Source organism: Strigops habroptila, chromosome 8, assembly GCF_004027225.2.
Source record: "Strigops habroptila isolate Jane chromosome 8, bStrHab1.2.pri, whole genome shotgun sequence".
Lineage (NCBI taxonomy): Eukaryota > Metazoa > Chordata > Aves > Psittaciformes > Psittacidae > Strigops > Strigops habroptila.
In genome coordinates, this window is record NC_044284.2 from 24,151,897 (window position 1) to 24,170,538 (window position 18,642).

Consider the following 18,642-nt stretch of genomic DNA (forward strand, 5'->3'; position numbering starts at 1 on the left):
CTTGTCACTGGGGTTGATGTAGCTGCTGTACTTGGAGTAGCTGTGTTGACTGTTGTGGTCAGGGTCTGAGTAGCTGCTGTGCTTGTAGTTGGCATAGCTGCGTTGTCTGTTGCTTTGCCATCAGATCCAGAGACATTTTTTTCCCTTTGAAGGTGCTGGATAGTGTTGAGCAGGGCTCTGTAGGCATAGGCCAAGCCCCACCACGTTGCCATGATTTGTCCCTCTCTGGTATAACCAGGACGACAGCACACCTCGTTTAAGTGTTTTACTAGTTTTTCCGGATGTTGCACTTGTTCAGTGGTGAAGTTCCAAAGCACTGGAGGGGCCCACTGGCCTAGGTACTTGCCCATACTATCCCACACACCCTGCCACTCATAACTGTCCAGCCTCAGGGAAAATCTCCTGGTGGTCCTCCTATATCGTCGTCTAACCCTAGACCAGATTCGAACCTGATACTGCTGAATTTTTGACATTAAACGAAATAGGATGTTCCTACGACGGGATGGCCGTGGGTAAAACACACTCCGTATGTTTGCCAACATGCTGATCCCCAGCACAATCAGCAGGCAGGTTTCAAGGGTACTCAAAGGCCATCTAAAACCTTCAGAACTCTCAACTGCTGTTGCAAATAGGCTGGTGGGGGAACGGGGGGTGAAAGAGAATGCTTCCTTCGTAAGTTTACCCCCCGAGGAGAAAAAAAAAGATATGCAATTGCTAAAATATTTCATTATATACCTCCCAATGTATAGTGGTGATGGCCACGCTGGAAGCACAAACCAGACCAGTTTCATGATCAATGAGTCTATTGTATTACAAGTCATTACCATGAAGTACAGTGAAACAAGAACCTTAGCCCAGGCCCCCCAGCCGATAAACGCTAAAACAGCAAATAGTGGCTGTAAGTAAGGTACAACATGCTGAAACTCTGAGATCAAGCGCAACACGTCTGAGAGCCAAATAATCACCATTGTGACGAGTAGTAACAATGAATGCTTATCACAAATATGATTAAACACACTCTGGTCAGATCTGTCGTTATCTCAACCTTTCGTGCCCCACGTTGGGCGCCAAAAAGAACTGTCGTGGTTTGAGCCCAGCCGGTAACTCAGAACCACACAGCCGCTCGCTCACTCCCCCCCCCCCACCCCTTCTTCCTCCCCCCGCTCCCGGAGGGATGGGGAGGAGAATGGGAAGAATGCAACTCCCACGGGTTGAGATAAGAGCAGTCCCGCAACTAAGGTATAACACAAAACCACTACTGCTACCACCAATGATAACAACGATTAGTGAATAACAAGGGGAGAGGATACAATTGCTCACCACCCGCCGACCGACACCCAGCCCGACCCGAGCAGTGATCTCGGCCTTCCGGGTAACTCCCCCCGGTTTATATACTGGGCATGACGTGCTGTGGTATGGAATACCCCTTTGGCTAATTTGGGTCAGGTGTCCTGTCTCTGCTTCCTCCCGGCTTCCCCTCCTCCCTGGCAAAGCATGAGACTGAGAAAGTCCTTGGTTGGAATAAACATTACTTAGCAACAACTAAAAACATCGGTGTTATCAGCGTTGTTCCCAGGCTGAAAGTTAAAAAACACAGCACTGCACCAGCTACTAAGCAGGAGAAAAATGACTGCTATAGCTGAACCCAGGACATGTTACTACAAGAAGATAAGGAGAGATGCTGACTTAGTTGAAAACCTGCATGTTTTAGGTTAACAAATACAGTCAGTAAAGAAAGAAAACCTATAAAACTATTCTGTCCTAGCCTCTGTGACTCATGCTATGGTCAAGTGTTTACCCACAGCCTCAGGAAAGCAAAAGGTATGACATCTATACCAAACTATGCAGCTTATTTTCAATAAAATTACCTTTATGTCATTATCTGCCACTATTTCCTTCATAATCACTGTAGGCAGCACTTGCAGAAAGCAAAATCCCTTTTTATCCGTTGTAGTAGTATTACTTGATACACCAAATGATTTTCTCCTCTAATCTGTATGTACTCAAACCAGTAGCTGAATTAAAGCACTATACTCAAGACATTACTGAAAAGAATCATAGCCCTGCTTAAACTGCAGTTCAAGTATTTGAACTCAATTTGCCTTTAAAAAGCATATAAACTAAGGTGTTCCTTAGATGGTGACAACTCGGAGCATTTTTTTTTTCCTCATTTATGTTTTTATTTTACATATGGAGTAACTAAAAAAAAAACCACAACAAACAAGAACAAAACAGCATGACAGGCCAGTCAGTCTTTGGAATTAAAAATATTAAGTTCATAATTCCAAAAGTTCATTTCTAGAACATGCCACAGAACATAGTGTTAGAACTTCAAGAAAGAAAATACTAATTAATAGTTAAAAGACTACTTACAGATCATGAAAAGCAAAAATAAACCCTTATCAACCAGAACACCCTGGTTTTTAACCACCCAAGTAACTGGTCGATCAAATCAAATGGGACTTTTTCAGCTCTCAGCTTTGACCTTTAACTGTTCTATCATATATATTAATGACTTTTTTGGGAGATACTTTAATTAGCCATACAGTTTAGTAATAACTGCAGTAAGTTTTTATTTGGCCTTGGAACATGGAAACCATCATCTAGTAGAGGAAAAATTATACTAGTAATTGTTTTCATAATCATAACTTAGCCACTGCAAAACATCAGCATATTTTAATGCAAGTAATGATGTAGCTTGACTAGCCATTGAAATGTGTCTCTTCCTCATGGAATTTTAACTTTGAAAGAATGACACGAAGTCAAGTCTTTTATTCATAATCAGAATTATTTCTCCAGCTTATCTCTAAACAGCAGAATCTGAACCACAAAAACACAAAGTTATATAAACTTAAAAAAAACAAACAACAAAAATAATGTGTAACTCTTTTCTTGTTCTTTTGTCAACTTTCCAGTAACAACCAGTTACTGGGGTTCATGGGTTTTCCATTATTCACATCTTTTAAGTCTATTAGAGAAAATTAAAAACACACCTTTCTCCATAGCTAAGATGCTGGATCCCCAGAAAACTGCATCGGGCTACATATTCTGAATTCCTTTCTCACTCCTTCCATTGGCTAACTGTTTCTCCAAATATCAGACATCTTCCCTTTATTTCTCAAGTCCTTTTCCATTTCCTATGTTCACAATTCATCTTACAATCAGCTGACGGGTATTCTAAGACATAAGAAAAGGTGAAAGGCATTAGAAGTAAGTCAGATTCCATTTCTCTGCTGCCAAACACACTTCCTGAATCTAAACATAGAATCTAAATAGCACCTAAATATAGCAATCTCTGCTTCCAATTCGAAGTCTAAGCGTTATAGGGAAGGCAGTACAGCATTAGGAACAGACAAGAACACTCAACTGAGATTTTCCAGTGCTACTTAATACTTTGCAGTACATGAACATGAGTAGCTTACCGAATTCTTCCTATATAAATCAAGATGCATGCAGATCAGCATTCCATTAAGACATATATATGGGACTGAAAAAACACTTAGCAGCACAAGAAAACCGTTAGAAAGCTGGCAGCTATTAATTTATTTTGCAAGGACTAACTGATTCATTGGCCAGTGAGTTGGTCATATTCTACTTTGCATATAGCATAGTTTTACTGTTCAAAGTGTCTACAGAAACTAAAAGAAAGCATGTTATCAATATAAGCCTATGATTCTAGCATTTTATTCAATCATAAAACCTTTATTTTTACAAAAATAAGTGGAATTCTGCCTAAAGGAAGTAAAATATTACAAAAGTTTTACAAATTTTAAGTACTTCATTTTTACTATCTCCTGAGAAGTAATCAACAGAGGAACTCCCTGCTGCACCTGTGTATCATTTAGAATATTTTAGAACTTTAAATTAAATACCATCTTTGAACATAGTCTGCAAAAGTAAGAATTCTTTCTCAAGTGGTCAATGACCACCTATTCTGAAACAAACAATCCAGATGATCTGTTTGGGTATCGGGAAACACCAAGATTGAAACATGAAGCTAATTCATTTCTTAAGGGTTTTATCTGAAGGACAAAACCTTTTGTTACCTCTAAAAAGACATGAAATTCTTGCAAATCAGAATGCATGAATATGCATTTCTGTTTTCAGGGATTTTTATGTGTTCTTAAGCGCTGTGCATAACAGGCAACATTTCGAAGGAGTGAACACTAGCAAAATTTCAGGAATACAAAACAAGTTTGTGCATTTCTAAAATTAACATTTAGGAGAAAATTAGATTTTATAGTTTATGTGAAGCATTTATGTTTTGCCTGCAAAGACAGCAAAATTAGAAGTTAGCATGAGACATGTAACTTGAAGAGCAATATTAACTAAAATATTAAATATATTATTTTACCACAATTTCAAGCTATAAATCAATTAGAGCCTTAATTTCATTAATTTTGGTTTGTTTTATTTCACTTGCTGAAGGCTTTTTGGTAGCAAAGGCTCCTGCTGCAAGTTCCCTCTTCTTTTTCTGAATTTTCAGCATATTTTCTTCCACTGAATCCTTCACAATGAACTGAAATACAAAAAAAAGCCCCATTGAAATGTTGGGGTTTGGTTTGGTTTTGTTTTTTAATTAGAAGTTTAGGATGAGACATTTACGTACTTTAGGGGAAAAAAATAGCTAAGTAAGCCTAAAGCACAGTTACATTTTGTTATTACTTTGTGAAGCAAACACAAAAGGGAAGGGTTATAGAGTAGCTAGAGAAAAAGGGTTTGCATTTTAAACACACCCCCAGCCCCCCCTTTTTTTAAACACTTATTGGAAGAATATTTATCTCTTATTTACTACTTATACGAGAAGAGAACCAGTCTTCAATTTCCCAAGTAACATTTTTTGTGACCGGGTATTAATGAGACATACCAGCTGCTCTTCTGCAGCTGAACAAGCTGCTATGACAAAAGCAAAAGCATTCTACGTACTTTAAAGACAATAAGCTAACAGCCAGGCCAGGCAACAGCAATACTACCCATTTTATCACTTCAAATAGCTTTCAACAGGGACAGCTGATTTCTAAAATTATTATTTCACAGGAAATAGCTTACATTTAATAAAATCTTACAATCCAAAGCCCACACTTAAAAGAAGTCACATCAAAACTTTTAAGTTTACTGGTGAGACTATGATGTCACAATTCTTTTAAAAATACAGTAAAGCTTTTTTGGAAAAAAATTTATTTATTCATAACCAGAACAGTGGTCCAACAGATCATCTCTCAACTCACCTTAGTAATAACAACACTATGCTTCTGACCCAGCCTGTGACATCTGTCAAAACATTGGTCTTCTGCAGCAGGATTCCAAGCCTATCAATAGCAGTAATGAACAAGTTAAATAACCACTGGTCAAAATACATAGTAAAATGCCCACAGAATCACAAGGAAGTTATTTGATGATGATGGAAGTACCACCATCTCTTGTACAAATACTGCTTGAAGATGCATTACTCGCAACCTAATTTCTCACTTAAGTATCCCAATATAAAGGAAGCTTTGAGAACTTCTGGATATATATTCATAACAAGCAGGAACTTGTAAACAGGCAAATGCTTTAAAAACTAAGTTTGTCAGGAGTCTAGGAGACATCAAAACAATCTTGTTATCATTTTAGTTATGAAATAAACAGCATATATACTAACTGCTTCAGTACTCTTCCTGATAACAAAATCTAAACCAGCTGAACACAGGCAGTTAATTTATCAGTAGACTAAGTCTCCTTACTCTTAAAAAGGAAGGCCATGTATACTTCCATTAGTACATGCAATAACCATCAAGGGAGTTAAAACAACACAAAATAATAGTGTAGCTTTTCCTACTTAGGATATAACACTAAATATAAGGATTTGGGAAATGCCAAGTCTGCTCTGCATTTTTCCAGCATGTTTTTTCTATTTAAAGGTGTAATACTACTCGTTGTCATAGAACATATATTTAAATCTAGCTAAAATGTAATCGTATTCTGTCTGTAACAAGCAAGTCTCATGCAACGTGCTCACCTTGCCATGTCACCCACGTAATGAAAGTTACCTAGGAACTCTTCTTAACAACTCCTTTCTATAGAATGGGGGAAAGAACAGCACTAAGCTAGCACAAAAAAGTTTATTTAGATTCTAAGAACCTCTGATGCCTAAACACACTTAAGACATCAAGCTGCAAGATAAAAGCCAAAGAAGCCTTGCTTCTCCAATGTAAAATAGTGAGCAGAAGTAAAACAAATGATGTATCTGTCACCGCAAGATGAACATTCCTGGCTACGTACGGCAAACCATTCCAATACTAATCTGACTGTAGGAAGAAGACGATGTCTTGAGGAAAGACCTAGCCCAATCATGCACAAACACGTTCCATTCTATCTTCGGTGTAATCAAGCAGGACCAAAGCATACTACTCTCACCCTTCTCTCAACAGTCCAAAGGAAAACTGAATTGCAATACCTTTGTGCCTTTCTGCAGTATCTAGTACAAAGGATACTGTATTTTACATGGGAAAATATAAAGAAACTTGAGCCTCAGAGACACTTGTATACTTGTGATACTCTCACATTAAAGGTTTGTATTTCTTCCTAAAGATGAGAATTCAGCAGATACGATTGTATTTAAACAAACAACTGTAAAAAAGGTGGGGGCGTAGTCTATGGTTGGGTAAATGTTACTCCCTTGCACTGTGATACAACACCTCTCAGCAGACCTCTAAGCTACAGTTCTATACAAATCCACAGAATTTTAGTAGAAAAACTGGGTTTTTTCCACTGGCTCCAGAGGTAGTTCTGCTTCTTAAATCCTATTATTGCTGCTCATTCATTTCAAGGAATGCTAATGCATGACTGCATCTCATTCAGCACTGAACATAAGATCATAAAGATCATGTGGTCCTACTGCCTCTTCATCAAATATAAGTAGTCAACCACTGCCACTTGGGGTGGCTACCATTATAAGATGGTTACCAGCAGGATGAGAAGTTGTTTAATGGTATAGGTGTATAAAGGCAGCAATATTTGTTTGTGGTTTGTGAGATGTAACTATATACTGTAGATGACTCAGTGTTAACAATGCTTAGCTTATTTTCTTACAACTGCTTGCTGCAAGACAGTGTATGCATAACACCTTGGTATCTTCACAGAAAACTGAAATTCTCTTGGACTTCCCATAAGTTTTCTTATTCAGAGAATTGTTAAAAAAGACCAACCAAACAGGTGGACTAGATGGTGGTATGGTGCTGTACGTCCCTTCCAACTGAACTATTCAATGCAACACATACAAAAACAGTACTTGTGAAGATGTACCACAATTCATAAGAAACCTTTTCCAAGGCAACTGCTCCATATTCTCACTCATATTTAATTCCTTTAGTTTATTAAGTAAATAGCTGTTGTCTTCATGCTGTTGTTATCACTAATCTGATGCCCAATCTAGTACTTTTTCTTTATTACTGGTATAACCAGATGCCCAAGTCCAAAGTTACACTATTATTTTAATTTACTTTGATTTTGTTTTCAAGTGCACAAACTGCAGAACTTGTCTCAGTTTCCAACTGCCAAAAAAACAGGACATCAGGGAGAGTAGTACAGAGTGAACAGGGAAATTCAGTTTTGTACAATGACACAAAAAGACATAAACCAATTTAAGAACATCATTTTGCTATCAATAAACGTAATTTACACTTTTACTCTTTACAAATGATTTTGCATTCCCAAGTGCTTTAATGAGAGGAAAAAATATCATAAATTTAGGTATCACCACCTTTCTCAGTCTCCTACAATTACAAAAAGTAACCTCAGACTAATGTCTGCATTTTTTAAATAAATTCACAAAAATAACAGATGAGACTAGAGCAGAGAAGCACTACACACTGTAACACAGGAAAATAAAAATACACTGTTCCTGAATTTTCACTTTATGGCTTTTGAAGTTATTAAACAGAACAAACAGAAAAACACATTCAGAAGTATCAGAAAGAAAGAGAAAGAAATAAAGAGGGCACAGATATCAAATGCTACACTGTGTCACGGCACTTTGTTAACAATACTAATAACATTCTTTCCATTCACAGTAAATAACAGCACAAAAATATTGTGTTAGAATAAAAACATGCCAGGGAAACAAATTAAGAAAACCGCTATTTGCCCTTTAACAGGTACTCATCAGTGTCATTCATTCTCAGAGGGGCTTTCCTTGTACTTCCTAGGAAAACACCAGAAGTAGATTCACCTAGATGTAAGCCAGATCATTATGAAAAACCTATTACTCACGGGATCCATTAAAAACACTCGGGAAGCTGCTGTCAGATTTAATCCAACTCCACCTGCTTTCAGTGACAAAAGCATTACAGTTGGGGATCCTGCTTGGCTGCTTTGGAAACACTGAATTGCTTCTACTCTTTTCTTCTGAGCCATTGACCCATCCAAACGAGTAAAGGCAAACCCTGATTCTCTGAAGAGAAAGTAAAAATGTTCAATTTACCAATCCATTTTCTGTAACAACAGGAAATAAATACATTAAAATCCCAACCTCTATATTGAAAAACTTTGAGAAATTTTCTAAAACACTGTAAAAACATGTTTATTAAAAATGACAGTTGTTCTACTTACTTCAAGGGATTTTCTATCAGTGACAGGAAAGTTGTAAACTGAGAAACAACTAGACATTTAGCAGTTGGATCATCCCTCCGTAGTTCTATCAAAGCATGCATGAGAGCATTTATCTGAAATCAAATAAAGATTTATGCAGCTTATTCTGACTTGATTAGATCCTACTCCTGTAAGTGCTTTGATGAGTTCACATCAACTGAGAAATCACTGTTCAGCAATACCTTTTAAATGAATTAATCTTAAATTCTGTGGGCAGGGTTTCTTTCAGCTTCCAAAGGAAACTAAGGGTTGAGCACTTTTAATGGTGATTGATGGTGCTTTGGGGAAGAGGATTCACAAACCAATTCTCCAGACATACTTCTGCCTGTCAGGGGTCAGTAAAGTCCCCACCTCCAAGACATACAAAGAAAAGGGAAAAAAAAAAAAAAAAAAAAAAAAAAAAAAAAAAAAAAAGAGTACTGGAATTCTGAAAAGTAAGGCTTAAGAAAGGCACAGCCATGAGGCAAGTGTTCTTAGCAATACTGAAGAAGCAAGAAAGGCTTCCCCCAGGAATATTCAGGCAAATAAGTTATGCAAGACCCTTAGCTAGGTGTGACAAAAGATAAGGAGACACCAGAAGCACTCTTGAGACCAACATGAGAACAAAAAGAACAGGGAATTGGATCTGAGGCAAAAGAACATTGCCAGTTTTCTTGCGTAAGGTTTAGCTATGATGATATAAAGAACCACTAACTGAAGAAGGCAAGTAACTGCACCAGGTAAAAAATAAAAATTAATGAATAAATAAATAAATTTATTCTAGAGCACAATGTCCTAAATTAGGTCTCATGTCTCCACACAAAAAATTTTAGGGAATAAATTTACAGCCAAGTTTTGAAAGAATAACAACTTCATTACAAACTAAAATAAAAAAATTAAAGTTTTAGAAAATCAATCTCAAAACAAACAGGTCAAAGTACAAGCAGGAAGATTTAATTTCTTGCAGTGAACGCACAATGAAAGTGGGGCAAAAAATGTGACAGACCTTGAGCAACTGGTCTGCAAAGCAAAATAAAAGTATGTCACTAGTTTATCTGACAAGTGTTATATTGAACATAAGATGCCCAGTTAGTTTTGCCCTCTAGAGCAAAATATATATTCTTTAGACAAGTTTTAAGAAAGGATTTATTCAGATTTTAGTTCCCAAGAGTAAATTAAGAGCTGAATAATTTCTATTCTATAGTAGTTCTATACCCACAGAAACCTTCAGAAAAAAAAGGCAAAGCAACAGCTCTTTTATCGAAAGTCTCACGTAATTAGTACACATTTCTGTACAGCACAATGACCATCAGCAAGTTACAACTGGCGCTCCTTTTCTCTTGTTTCCCTGCTGCAAAGTTTGTGATAAGATTTTATTACATATTTTCTCCTGTGCTGACTAGACTAGGAAGACTCTCAAATAATAAAGTTATGCATATGTAAAGTATGTTCAGCATATTTACATAAATGTTCTACAGAGTGCTCTACAAAACAATAACAAAAGCCAAATAAAACACAATGAAATGTACCTTTGAACTGGATATCCACTCCTGATCAGACTTCTTTTCATTACTGGAATCTATTTCCCCTTCTAGGGGACATTCCACCAAGTGCTCTGCTCGAAGCTCACTCCTACAGAGAGGGCATTTGGCATTTGGCTACAAAAAAACCCAAATGACATTAGAAGAAACATATTAAATCAAATTATTTAGCGTGCTAAAGATCACCTTTTAAAAGTACCTTTCAGGAAATTATTGGTGTTAATACAAAAAAAAAAAAAAAAAAATGTCCTCAAGGATTCATTCTTGTTACACAACTGCTTTGTCATTTCTGACAGGACAATAGAAACATTTCTGAGAATGTTAGGTGACACAAATGCTACATGTTTTAAAAACACTCGTTCTTCCTTAAAAGTGGCTGTCTTTCTGAGCATATTTATACCTGAAATAAGCAGCTGAAGATTTAAAAGCAATCAAATATTTGGGCTATGGGGAGAAGACTAAAATATCAGAAAAATGAACCATCTTTCAAAGACAAGATCTTTCTTGTTACAAAGTTACAATGAATGACTTGTTACCCTTTTTCTTCAAAGTCTGCACAGAAATAATAGCAGTCTGATGAAATATGCTTTGTCAGGGCCAGACACAGGGTATCTTTTCTTTTTCCCCAACAGACACGAGAAATGAGGCATTAATTTAACACCAAGGGTTGTTTTTTTTTCTCTGAAGCATACTCTAGATAAGGCAGAGTTTACAATTTATACAATAGCACTTCCATGAGACTACACACAAAGTTTAACAAAGACTGTGTGCACTATGCAAATACACAACTTTGCAAAGCAAAAACGACACACACAAAAAACTTTTGCCTAACAGCAACCTTTTAAAATTAGCTAACCCAGTTTATATAGCAATCTGCCCACACAACCAAGGCATCTTTAAACAGGCTGCAGAGCAGACCTCACAAAGCAGACGAATACTGAGGGATGCTAATCTGGAATGAACCTCTAGCCCGTTAAAGAGGCTGGCTGTCATAGTCTGCATACATGAATTTATTGCAGCAAGAAAGATAAGATTCTGTCTCTTCAAAGGTTAACACAAAGGAACCTGAAGCAAGTTTCCAAAACGTAGTTACAAATGAACCATTCCCCATTTGTCAGCATCCCAAAAAATCCTCCAGTAACAAGATAAAATTAATGAATTCTAATAAATCTGGAAAAAAAATCCTAACAGTGCTCATAGAGACTTTTCAGTTTGTTATACACACCTTTCTGCATCCCTTCTCCAATTTAGTACTGATCAAAAACACCACAAAAACCCAAAATGCAGCTAAACAATGCCAATACAAATATGCAAGACTTGCAGTGAAAGTATGTAAGAGTGAAAAAACTGTCTCGCTATCAACAACTAGGGGGAAAAAAAAAGTTTTCATGTATATCTGGCAAGATTGGGGTTTTTTTTGTTTTGTGGGGTTTTTTTGTTTTTTTGTTTGTTTTTTTTTTTTTTTTACAAGAGTGCAGTTAATACACAGAGACATTAGATATTAGATTTCTGTAGAAACTAATTTACAGCTTTATTGGGGCTTCTGAAGCTAACCTGAATGAAAGACTGAAATTACGGTGTTAACTCTCAAGCTGTTAACTACTAAGAAAGTTTTTCCAATTTCAACATATATATTTTTAGGTTAACATTAGAAAGATAAAATATTCTCCAAGTTTGTAACCAATGAAAGGCCAAACTTGTCACTCAGCAGTCTTCAGCTGGCAGCTTCACACCCAATGCCTCGCTGATGGCTTAATGTTCTCACTTGTATTAATAATGGAAACCACAGGCATCTTGCCTGAAAGAATCCTGTTTGAACCCAAGCTGTTTTGTAGGAGGGAGTATGTTTTAAGTTGGTTTGCTTTGTTTTACAGGTGGTAAGTACTTTCCCAAGCTATTTACTAGGAGAGAGTTGCACTGTAACCAGTCAGGCACAGGAACCACCCAAATGAGATGCAAAACTAGCACAAATACTTATCATTCACTGGAAACAGTGAATTCCCCAACTCTGGAATTTGGATGTCTGTCAGTGTTTTGGCTGGAAGCTGCAAAAACTTCCTTGGAAATTGATTTAAATTAGGAATTATGAACATAAGAAAAGCTTACTCACTGCTTTAGAAACTCATGACAGTTCAACTTAGAAAGAGCAGAATCTACTACTTCACTACTATGTAAGCAATCTTTGGAACAGCATGGGATTGGACAAAGGCCCTAGTTCTGCAGATTCCAAGGTCCCTTCTAGACAAAGCACAGCAAATAACTTGACTGTACAGTCAACTAATACAGGTTCCATCAGTTCATAACCTGATTTATTTCTCTGCATGCCTAACTACACCTGAAGGCTAAGTAGGGGCACTAACTCTACTACAGACATATCAAGAACCTCTGCACTGGGAAAAGGCTTCCTCTCTATTCCTTAGAGAACAATTTCACATTACTAGTTTCCCCTCAAAATTCTCAGAGACTTTCAACTGGGATACCTGCATCAGAACCTTGCGTGTCTGGCAATGAAAAAACTGCGTGCCAGGTAGATAACACTTCCTAACTTTGTCTTGTTGGGCTGACTAATTATGCACAAGTAGGGACTAATTTGTCCCCTGCCACCTCCTATAAAGAACACTACCTAGGTTTAGCCTGGCACTTGCAGGTCTACTGTGGCTGAGTACAATTCCAGAAAGGAAGTGCCGCAGCACTGGATACCGATGGCGAGATTACCACACTATCAGATTGCCCTAGAAAGGAAAAGGCAAACAAGAAGAAAAAGTATAGCTTAGAAGCACACAAGAAAAAGACATACTATGTTTTTCAAAAAAGCAATTAGAAGACTCTCATGCACAAGCTTATTCCAGAGACAGTCCAGAGAAGGGCCATAAAGATGCCCTCTAGCAAGGCAGCTATTTCACAGCAGAAGGTTATCAGCTTGGAATAAGGAGAGTAGACATGGTTTTACTTCAACAGTCAACTTCCAATACCCAACTTTGGCCTCTTTAAGGCACAACAAAATATACATACATCACATCACATAAAAGCAGTAAAGAGGCATCAAGCCATATGGAGGAACACAATGCAGCACTGGTTGCCATCATTTTTACGCAGGGACAAAGTAAGGTGAGAGCTGGGGAAAAGGTCTTTGAAAATACTGGTGAACCTTAAAACTGTTCATTTTGAAAGCCGCTCTTAATAGTTTGACTTTAGGCCAACAGTTTTTATAACTCTGCTGATAACTAGGTTTACACTGTTCGTGTACGATTTAAAAGAACAATAGTTAGATGTCCTTCTGGTGATACCAGTTCATCACTTTCAAATAGCCATTACAATTAATTGCAACCATAGAACAACCAACCTGTTCACTTCTAATGACTTCAAAAATACACGGCCTACAAAACACATGCGCACAGCGTGTTATCACAGGAACAGTCAGCGATTCCAAGCAAACTGCGCATTCTTCATCTGAACCAGAGCTCAGAACCAACTTCATTTTATTCACTAACATCTCATGCACTTCTTCAGGAGTTTTACTATCTGCAAATATAGAAAGATACTTAGAAACAGAGATTTCTATAGGGGAAACACTCTGAGGTGGCACACATCAAACACATCTACTAATCAAAATGCAACTAGGACAGTTTGTACACAATGAGGATATAGGCTACAATGTATAAAACCACAAACTGGCCAATACTACAGAAAATTCCAACCTACGATTTCAAAACACATTAAGAGCAATCTTACTTGGAAAAATGGTAATTAGAATTCTAAGAACCTCGACTGCAGGCTCAGTGGTAAGTACGTGTGCAACACAATGCCTAATGGGAACAAGCAATTTTCATATGGCAGCTGTTTAGGTAGGAACAATGCTACGGAGTTGACGTAATTTATGGTTAAGATTGCTTTATTTTACTTTTTTAAGAAATTCAAATCAGACTAGTCACTAATTAACTTCTAAATAATTGTTGAACAATTATCCAATCACTTCTCCACCCTGTATTTTTCAGGAAAATAAATTACAACTTTCTAAACAAGATTCTGACCATATCTCACGGTCTTTTAGTTTCCTGAAAAACCACACCTATAACCAATGGCATCTCAAAATAGGATTTTTCAAAATATCAAATTTGAGAATTCTCAAATTTAGAGTATTTCAAACAGACTACTTTCTTCTGAAAGAAATGCATACAGTTTTTAACACTATGCAGCTGTACAGTTCTGGCTTGTCAAAAATAAAATTTCACTCTTCTTTTACCCTTCCTTACAGCCATAACAAAGTCAGTTTCCCATTCTGCTGAAGAGGCAATGGTTCTGCTGACAGAGCTACCAATCTACAAGCCATTTCCAAAAGCTCCTCTACATCTCCTCTCCCGAGGCAAAGAAAAAAATTTACTGTAAATGCACTTCTGTAAATTATTACAACAGATACACTGCTCTTTAACAAGCCTTGTGCATTTTGGCTCTATAGAGGTCCTCTTTGTTCATATCTGAATATGTGCTAGGGTATCCACTTCTCAAACATATGGTATGAAAAAAATAAAGGTAATAAAGCTAAAAGTTCAAAAATGCAAGCTGAAAAGAGGAAGGCTGAAGCTAGAAAGCTTGGAAAACACACAAACGTGTTTCTGTTCTTGAATACAAAGTGCAAGTCCTGTTTTTAGAAACACAGGAACCAAAAGCATTCACTCACCAGCTGAAAAACTAGACGAAGATGTATTTATACAAAGACGAGGATGACAACAAAGCTGCCTCAATCTGAGGAGGACACCAAGGATGTCAGCATAGTGAGCCAGTACAGTCCCTTCACTGAAAAATCTGAACATAAGTTTTATTGTTAGTGTGAAATGCTACAGCCTGAAGTAAGAGATTACGTCAAGTGATGAAGTCTGTTAGAATGATATTCTAATTTTTCACTTTCCTGTTTGAATATAATTCTCTCAAATCCTCTTGTGTAACAAGGCACAGAAGGCTACCAGTAGCATGTTCTACCTAGAAGAAACACTAACACATGGGCACAAAAATTCTAAGGACATTCTTTACATATTCAGTATCCCTTTCTAATACATAGCTCTGCAATTGTCTGTACTTCACTCTTCAGAGTTGAACAGATGCTATACTAATTTGCAATTTTTAGCTTAAAGCATACAAATTGATACACTTTGCTAGTAGAGCTAACATAATCAAAACTTCCAAAACACTAAGTTTGTGGTATCAAACTCCAACCTTCAGGATTAAGAAAGCCTTCTACTCACCTGCTAATAGCAGCTTTGCCCTCCTTCTTCACAGACTGATAGATTTGTCTCTCTTCCTCTGTGAGTGTAATATGTTGAATGAGTACTTTTCGTTCTGGTAACTCCAAAACAGGTTTTCCTTTAATCTTACTTTTTTTGGTTCTTCTAAGGGTAATACTCCTAATCAGAGACTGTAAACGTCTAAAAAAGATATATATCAACAATATATTACCCAGCTGGGGTTGGTTCATTTTCACTTTTGTTTTTCTAGTTTATTGCATAAATACATGTTCTATACAAAATCCAAGACCAATAGTACAATTAATCTGAAACACCAAATAATTTGAATCATTTCATATTAACTACAAAATTGAAATAAGAACTGTTATCAAACGCATTTCAATTTCAAGCGCGAAACACTAAGTAGTCACATTGCCCAAGCACTGCTAGTCATACTCTTTCACAAACCCTTTGGGAACACGTCATACCCAAGTCCTCCTGGAGCTCCCATTGTGACTGGACGTTGAATTGTTCTGTGCCACCACTCTCGATCAGTAAAAGGTTTCAGTTTTAAGAAGGAAATAAGTGACCATAAATCCTTTACAGAATTCTGAATAGGAGTGCCTAAAAAGAAAACAAAAGATTGTAAAACCTCAAAGAAAGTAAAAAACCAAATTATTAGTCAAAGTTCAGTGCCTTCTTCAAACCATACACCATGGATGAGGTCTCTCATAACTAGGCTGCCAGGTCATTAAGTATAATACATATTTTTTTAATTGAATTATCACAAAACAGTTAAATATACAAGTGAGAAAACTGCAGCTCTCTAGAAGGACTTGGATGTTCATTTTTCCATTTCAGCTTCACCAGCAGCGGTTACATCATTATATACTTTAAGTTACATTTAAGGATCAAACACTTGCGTGGTCCCTGGCAGTTTTCAGGATGACTATTGCATTTCAAAAGCTACTGAGGTTTCAGTAAGTACATAAAAGTGTGAACTTCTAACTGACATAACATGCCAGATCATAAATAGGTCCCTTTCTCCTTGCACTTCCATCAAACCTGTGTATCAAAAGTTATTTTAAAATTTGTCTAACTGAATAAAAACTGAAAAAAACAAAAAAAGACCAGCAAAAAAAAACCCCAACCCCCATATAAAACCAAGCAAACAAAATGAAAAGCAACTAAAAGAAGACACACCTAAATCACTGCTAAAATGCAAGTTTAAAAACATTCCAAATGAATCTGAGACAGACCGACATTAACCCAGACATCTTCCAGAAAAATACAAAGCAGAAACACCAAGCGGAAACACAAGATAGTGTTATACTAAGACAATCTGCACTGCATTTCCTCTGGTGTCAAGTATTTTACCTGTAAGTACCCATCTTCTGTGTCCATCCAGATTTAAGGCAGCTTTAGTTTGCTGAGCATTTGGATTCCGTATAGTGTGCCCCTCATCCAACACAATTCTCAGCCATGTGACTTTGTGTAAAGGGCTGTCACCTCTCATCTGAAACACAGTATTTTTTTAATCTTTGACTCAAAATACTTTTTTGCAATTTGGATTAAGCAAGCTATTAATATAACAATTCTGCAATTAATATTGGAGAGCATTTATGTACACCTTGTTTATTTATCAGTACAGAAGAGCAAAACTAAGAATGAGGCATTCCTCCTTTTAGATTTAAGGATTCCTGGAAAATGCTACCAGTCTTCTCATATTCAGTATGAGGAATTAGCTGCAGCAAAAATAAGCTCAGCCTGAAAAGAAAGGCTTCAAAGACACAGAGAAATGGACAATTTATCACAGAGCTAATGTTGTATTTAAAGATGTAAATCTTCAGGCTTTTAAAAAGGCTGGAATTTCTATAAAAACATGACTTTACAAATACATCTCATGCAATGAGCTACTGCGTCAACAAGAACTATGGAACTACATTTTTATGTGTTCCATATTCTTTGAATTTAATAGGGAAAGCCAGAAATGGGACCTCACACCACCGAGATGTGGGAAGATTTACATACTTGCCATTCTTTTCTATCCTTAAAAACTGTCTTCCTTAAGTTATCGTAATTGCAGCCAAATAGTTTTCTCTACAGATGCAATCAATTAAAAAAAATAAAAATAAAAAATAAAAAAAAATAATTTAAAAAAATAAAAAAAAAAAAAAAAAAAAAAAAATAAAACCCCTCTGTCAGTTATCACAGCAAACCGGTAAGAAAGTATGTAAAGCAAAACTACAACTATAACCTTTTGATTACCTGCCAGAATAGTACTTGAATATACTGCCATCATTAGCCCAAACACTGGAAGTCCTGAACAGTAAGAGATCTTCAAAGAACACTTTTTCTTATTTACTTACTCCGTAATCAGTAGCCAAGATGTTGTATGTTGTCAGTACAATGTCTTGTTCTGAAAGAAACGATGGGTCTCTGCTACGGTCAGAACCGTAATAAACATAAATATTAACATGAAAATTTTGGTGAATGTGTTGTTCAAACTGGTCCTGAAAGAAGAGTTGCCAAAAGTCACCAAAAAGATACTTTGTTAACTACATGACTGTTAGAATAATATTCTTATAAAGTTGCCTTAGCTAAAAAACACTTCCTCTAGCTCTCTGACATTCTACATCCACTTTATATAAACAAAAGTCATTTGAATCTGGGTTTCTTTTTACCTCTCCCCCCAGGTGAAAAGAGGGACCAGAAGTAGTCACCTCAGACATTAGTAATAGATACAGTATCACATTCTGATAACTTTAGCTCTACTTTTTGCACAGTATTAATTCACATCCTGATGGTATATGCACTTCAAAACCCGCTGTTCCTCCCAAACTGTAATGGAAGAGCTTTTATGTTTCTTTTTCACTTTCTACCTTCATCTTCTCTGTTTTCATTCTTTCATAACCTTACTGGGTTAATGACCTACATTTTAACATAAATAACAGCACAATTGTTGAAGTATTCATTTTAACACCAGTGTATATTCCCTACATTTGTGCTGTGAACCACTCAGCATACACTAATCTTGACAGCCAATAAAAAAAAAACCCAAAAAACAAAAAACAAACAAAAAATTTTAATTTTTGAAGCACCAGACTCTCAAGTTTTCTTTTTAAATACTGATTTGGTTTTGAATTGATAAAAAGAGTATTTATTTATTTATTTTACATGATCTGATGTTTCCCAATTATATTAGTGTTTTACATATAATCTAAGATTGTTTCCTTTTCTTACTAATGTTCTAACCACAGACAGCAAAACCTTCC

General features: G+C 36.5%; 1 protein-coding gene across 2 annotated transcripts in view; it reads right to left on the reverse strand.

The window, feature by feature from the left end:
• Positions 1–2,579: 2,579 nt before the first annotated feature.
• The window catches only part of HLTF (helicase like transcription factor), a 28,059-nt gene continuing 11,996 nt past the window's right edge, over positions 2,580–18,642 (reverse strand). The window contains exons 14-25 of one of the 2 annotated variants that reach the window (XM_030493578.1): positions 17,737–17,880; positions 16,745–16,883; positions 15,856–15,991; positions 15,389–15,568; positions 14,827–14,951; positions 13,492–13,670; positions 10,137–10,265; positions 8,590–8,702; positions 8,251–8,431; positions 5,229–5,309; positions 4,355–4,519; positions 2,580–3,177 (exon numbers count right to left, since the gene is read on the reverse strand). In XM_030493578.1, the coding sequence (XP_030349438.1) occupies positions 4,367–4,519; positions 5,229–5,309; positions 8,251–8,431; positions 8,590–8,702; positions 10,137–10,265; positions 13,492–13,670; positions 14,827–14,951; positions 15,389–15,568; positions 15,856–15,991; positions 16,745–16,883; positions 17,737–17,880 (1,560 nt within the window). In that variant the 3' untranslated portion in view covers positions 2,580–3,177; positions 4,355–4,366. Of the gene's footprint in view, positions 4,520–5,228; positions 5,310–8,250; positions 8,432–8,589; positions 8,703–10,136; positions 10,266–13,491; positions 13,671–14,826; positions 14,952–15,388; positions 15,569–15,855; positions 15,992–16,744; positions 16,884–17,736; positions 17,881–18,642 lie in introns of both variants that reach the window. The other variant, XM_030493577.1, reaches the window with a different exon arrangement.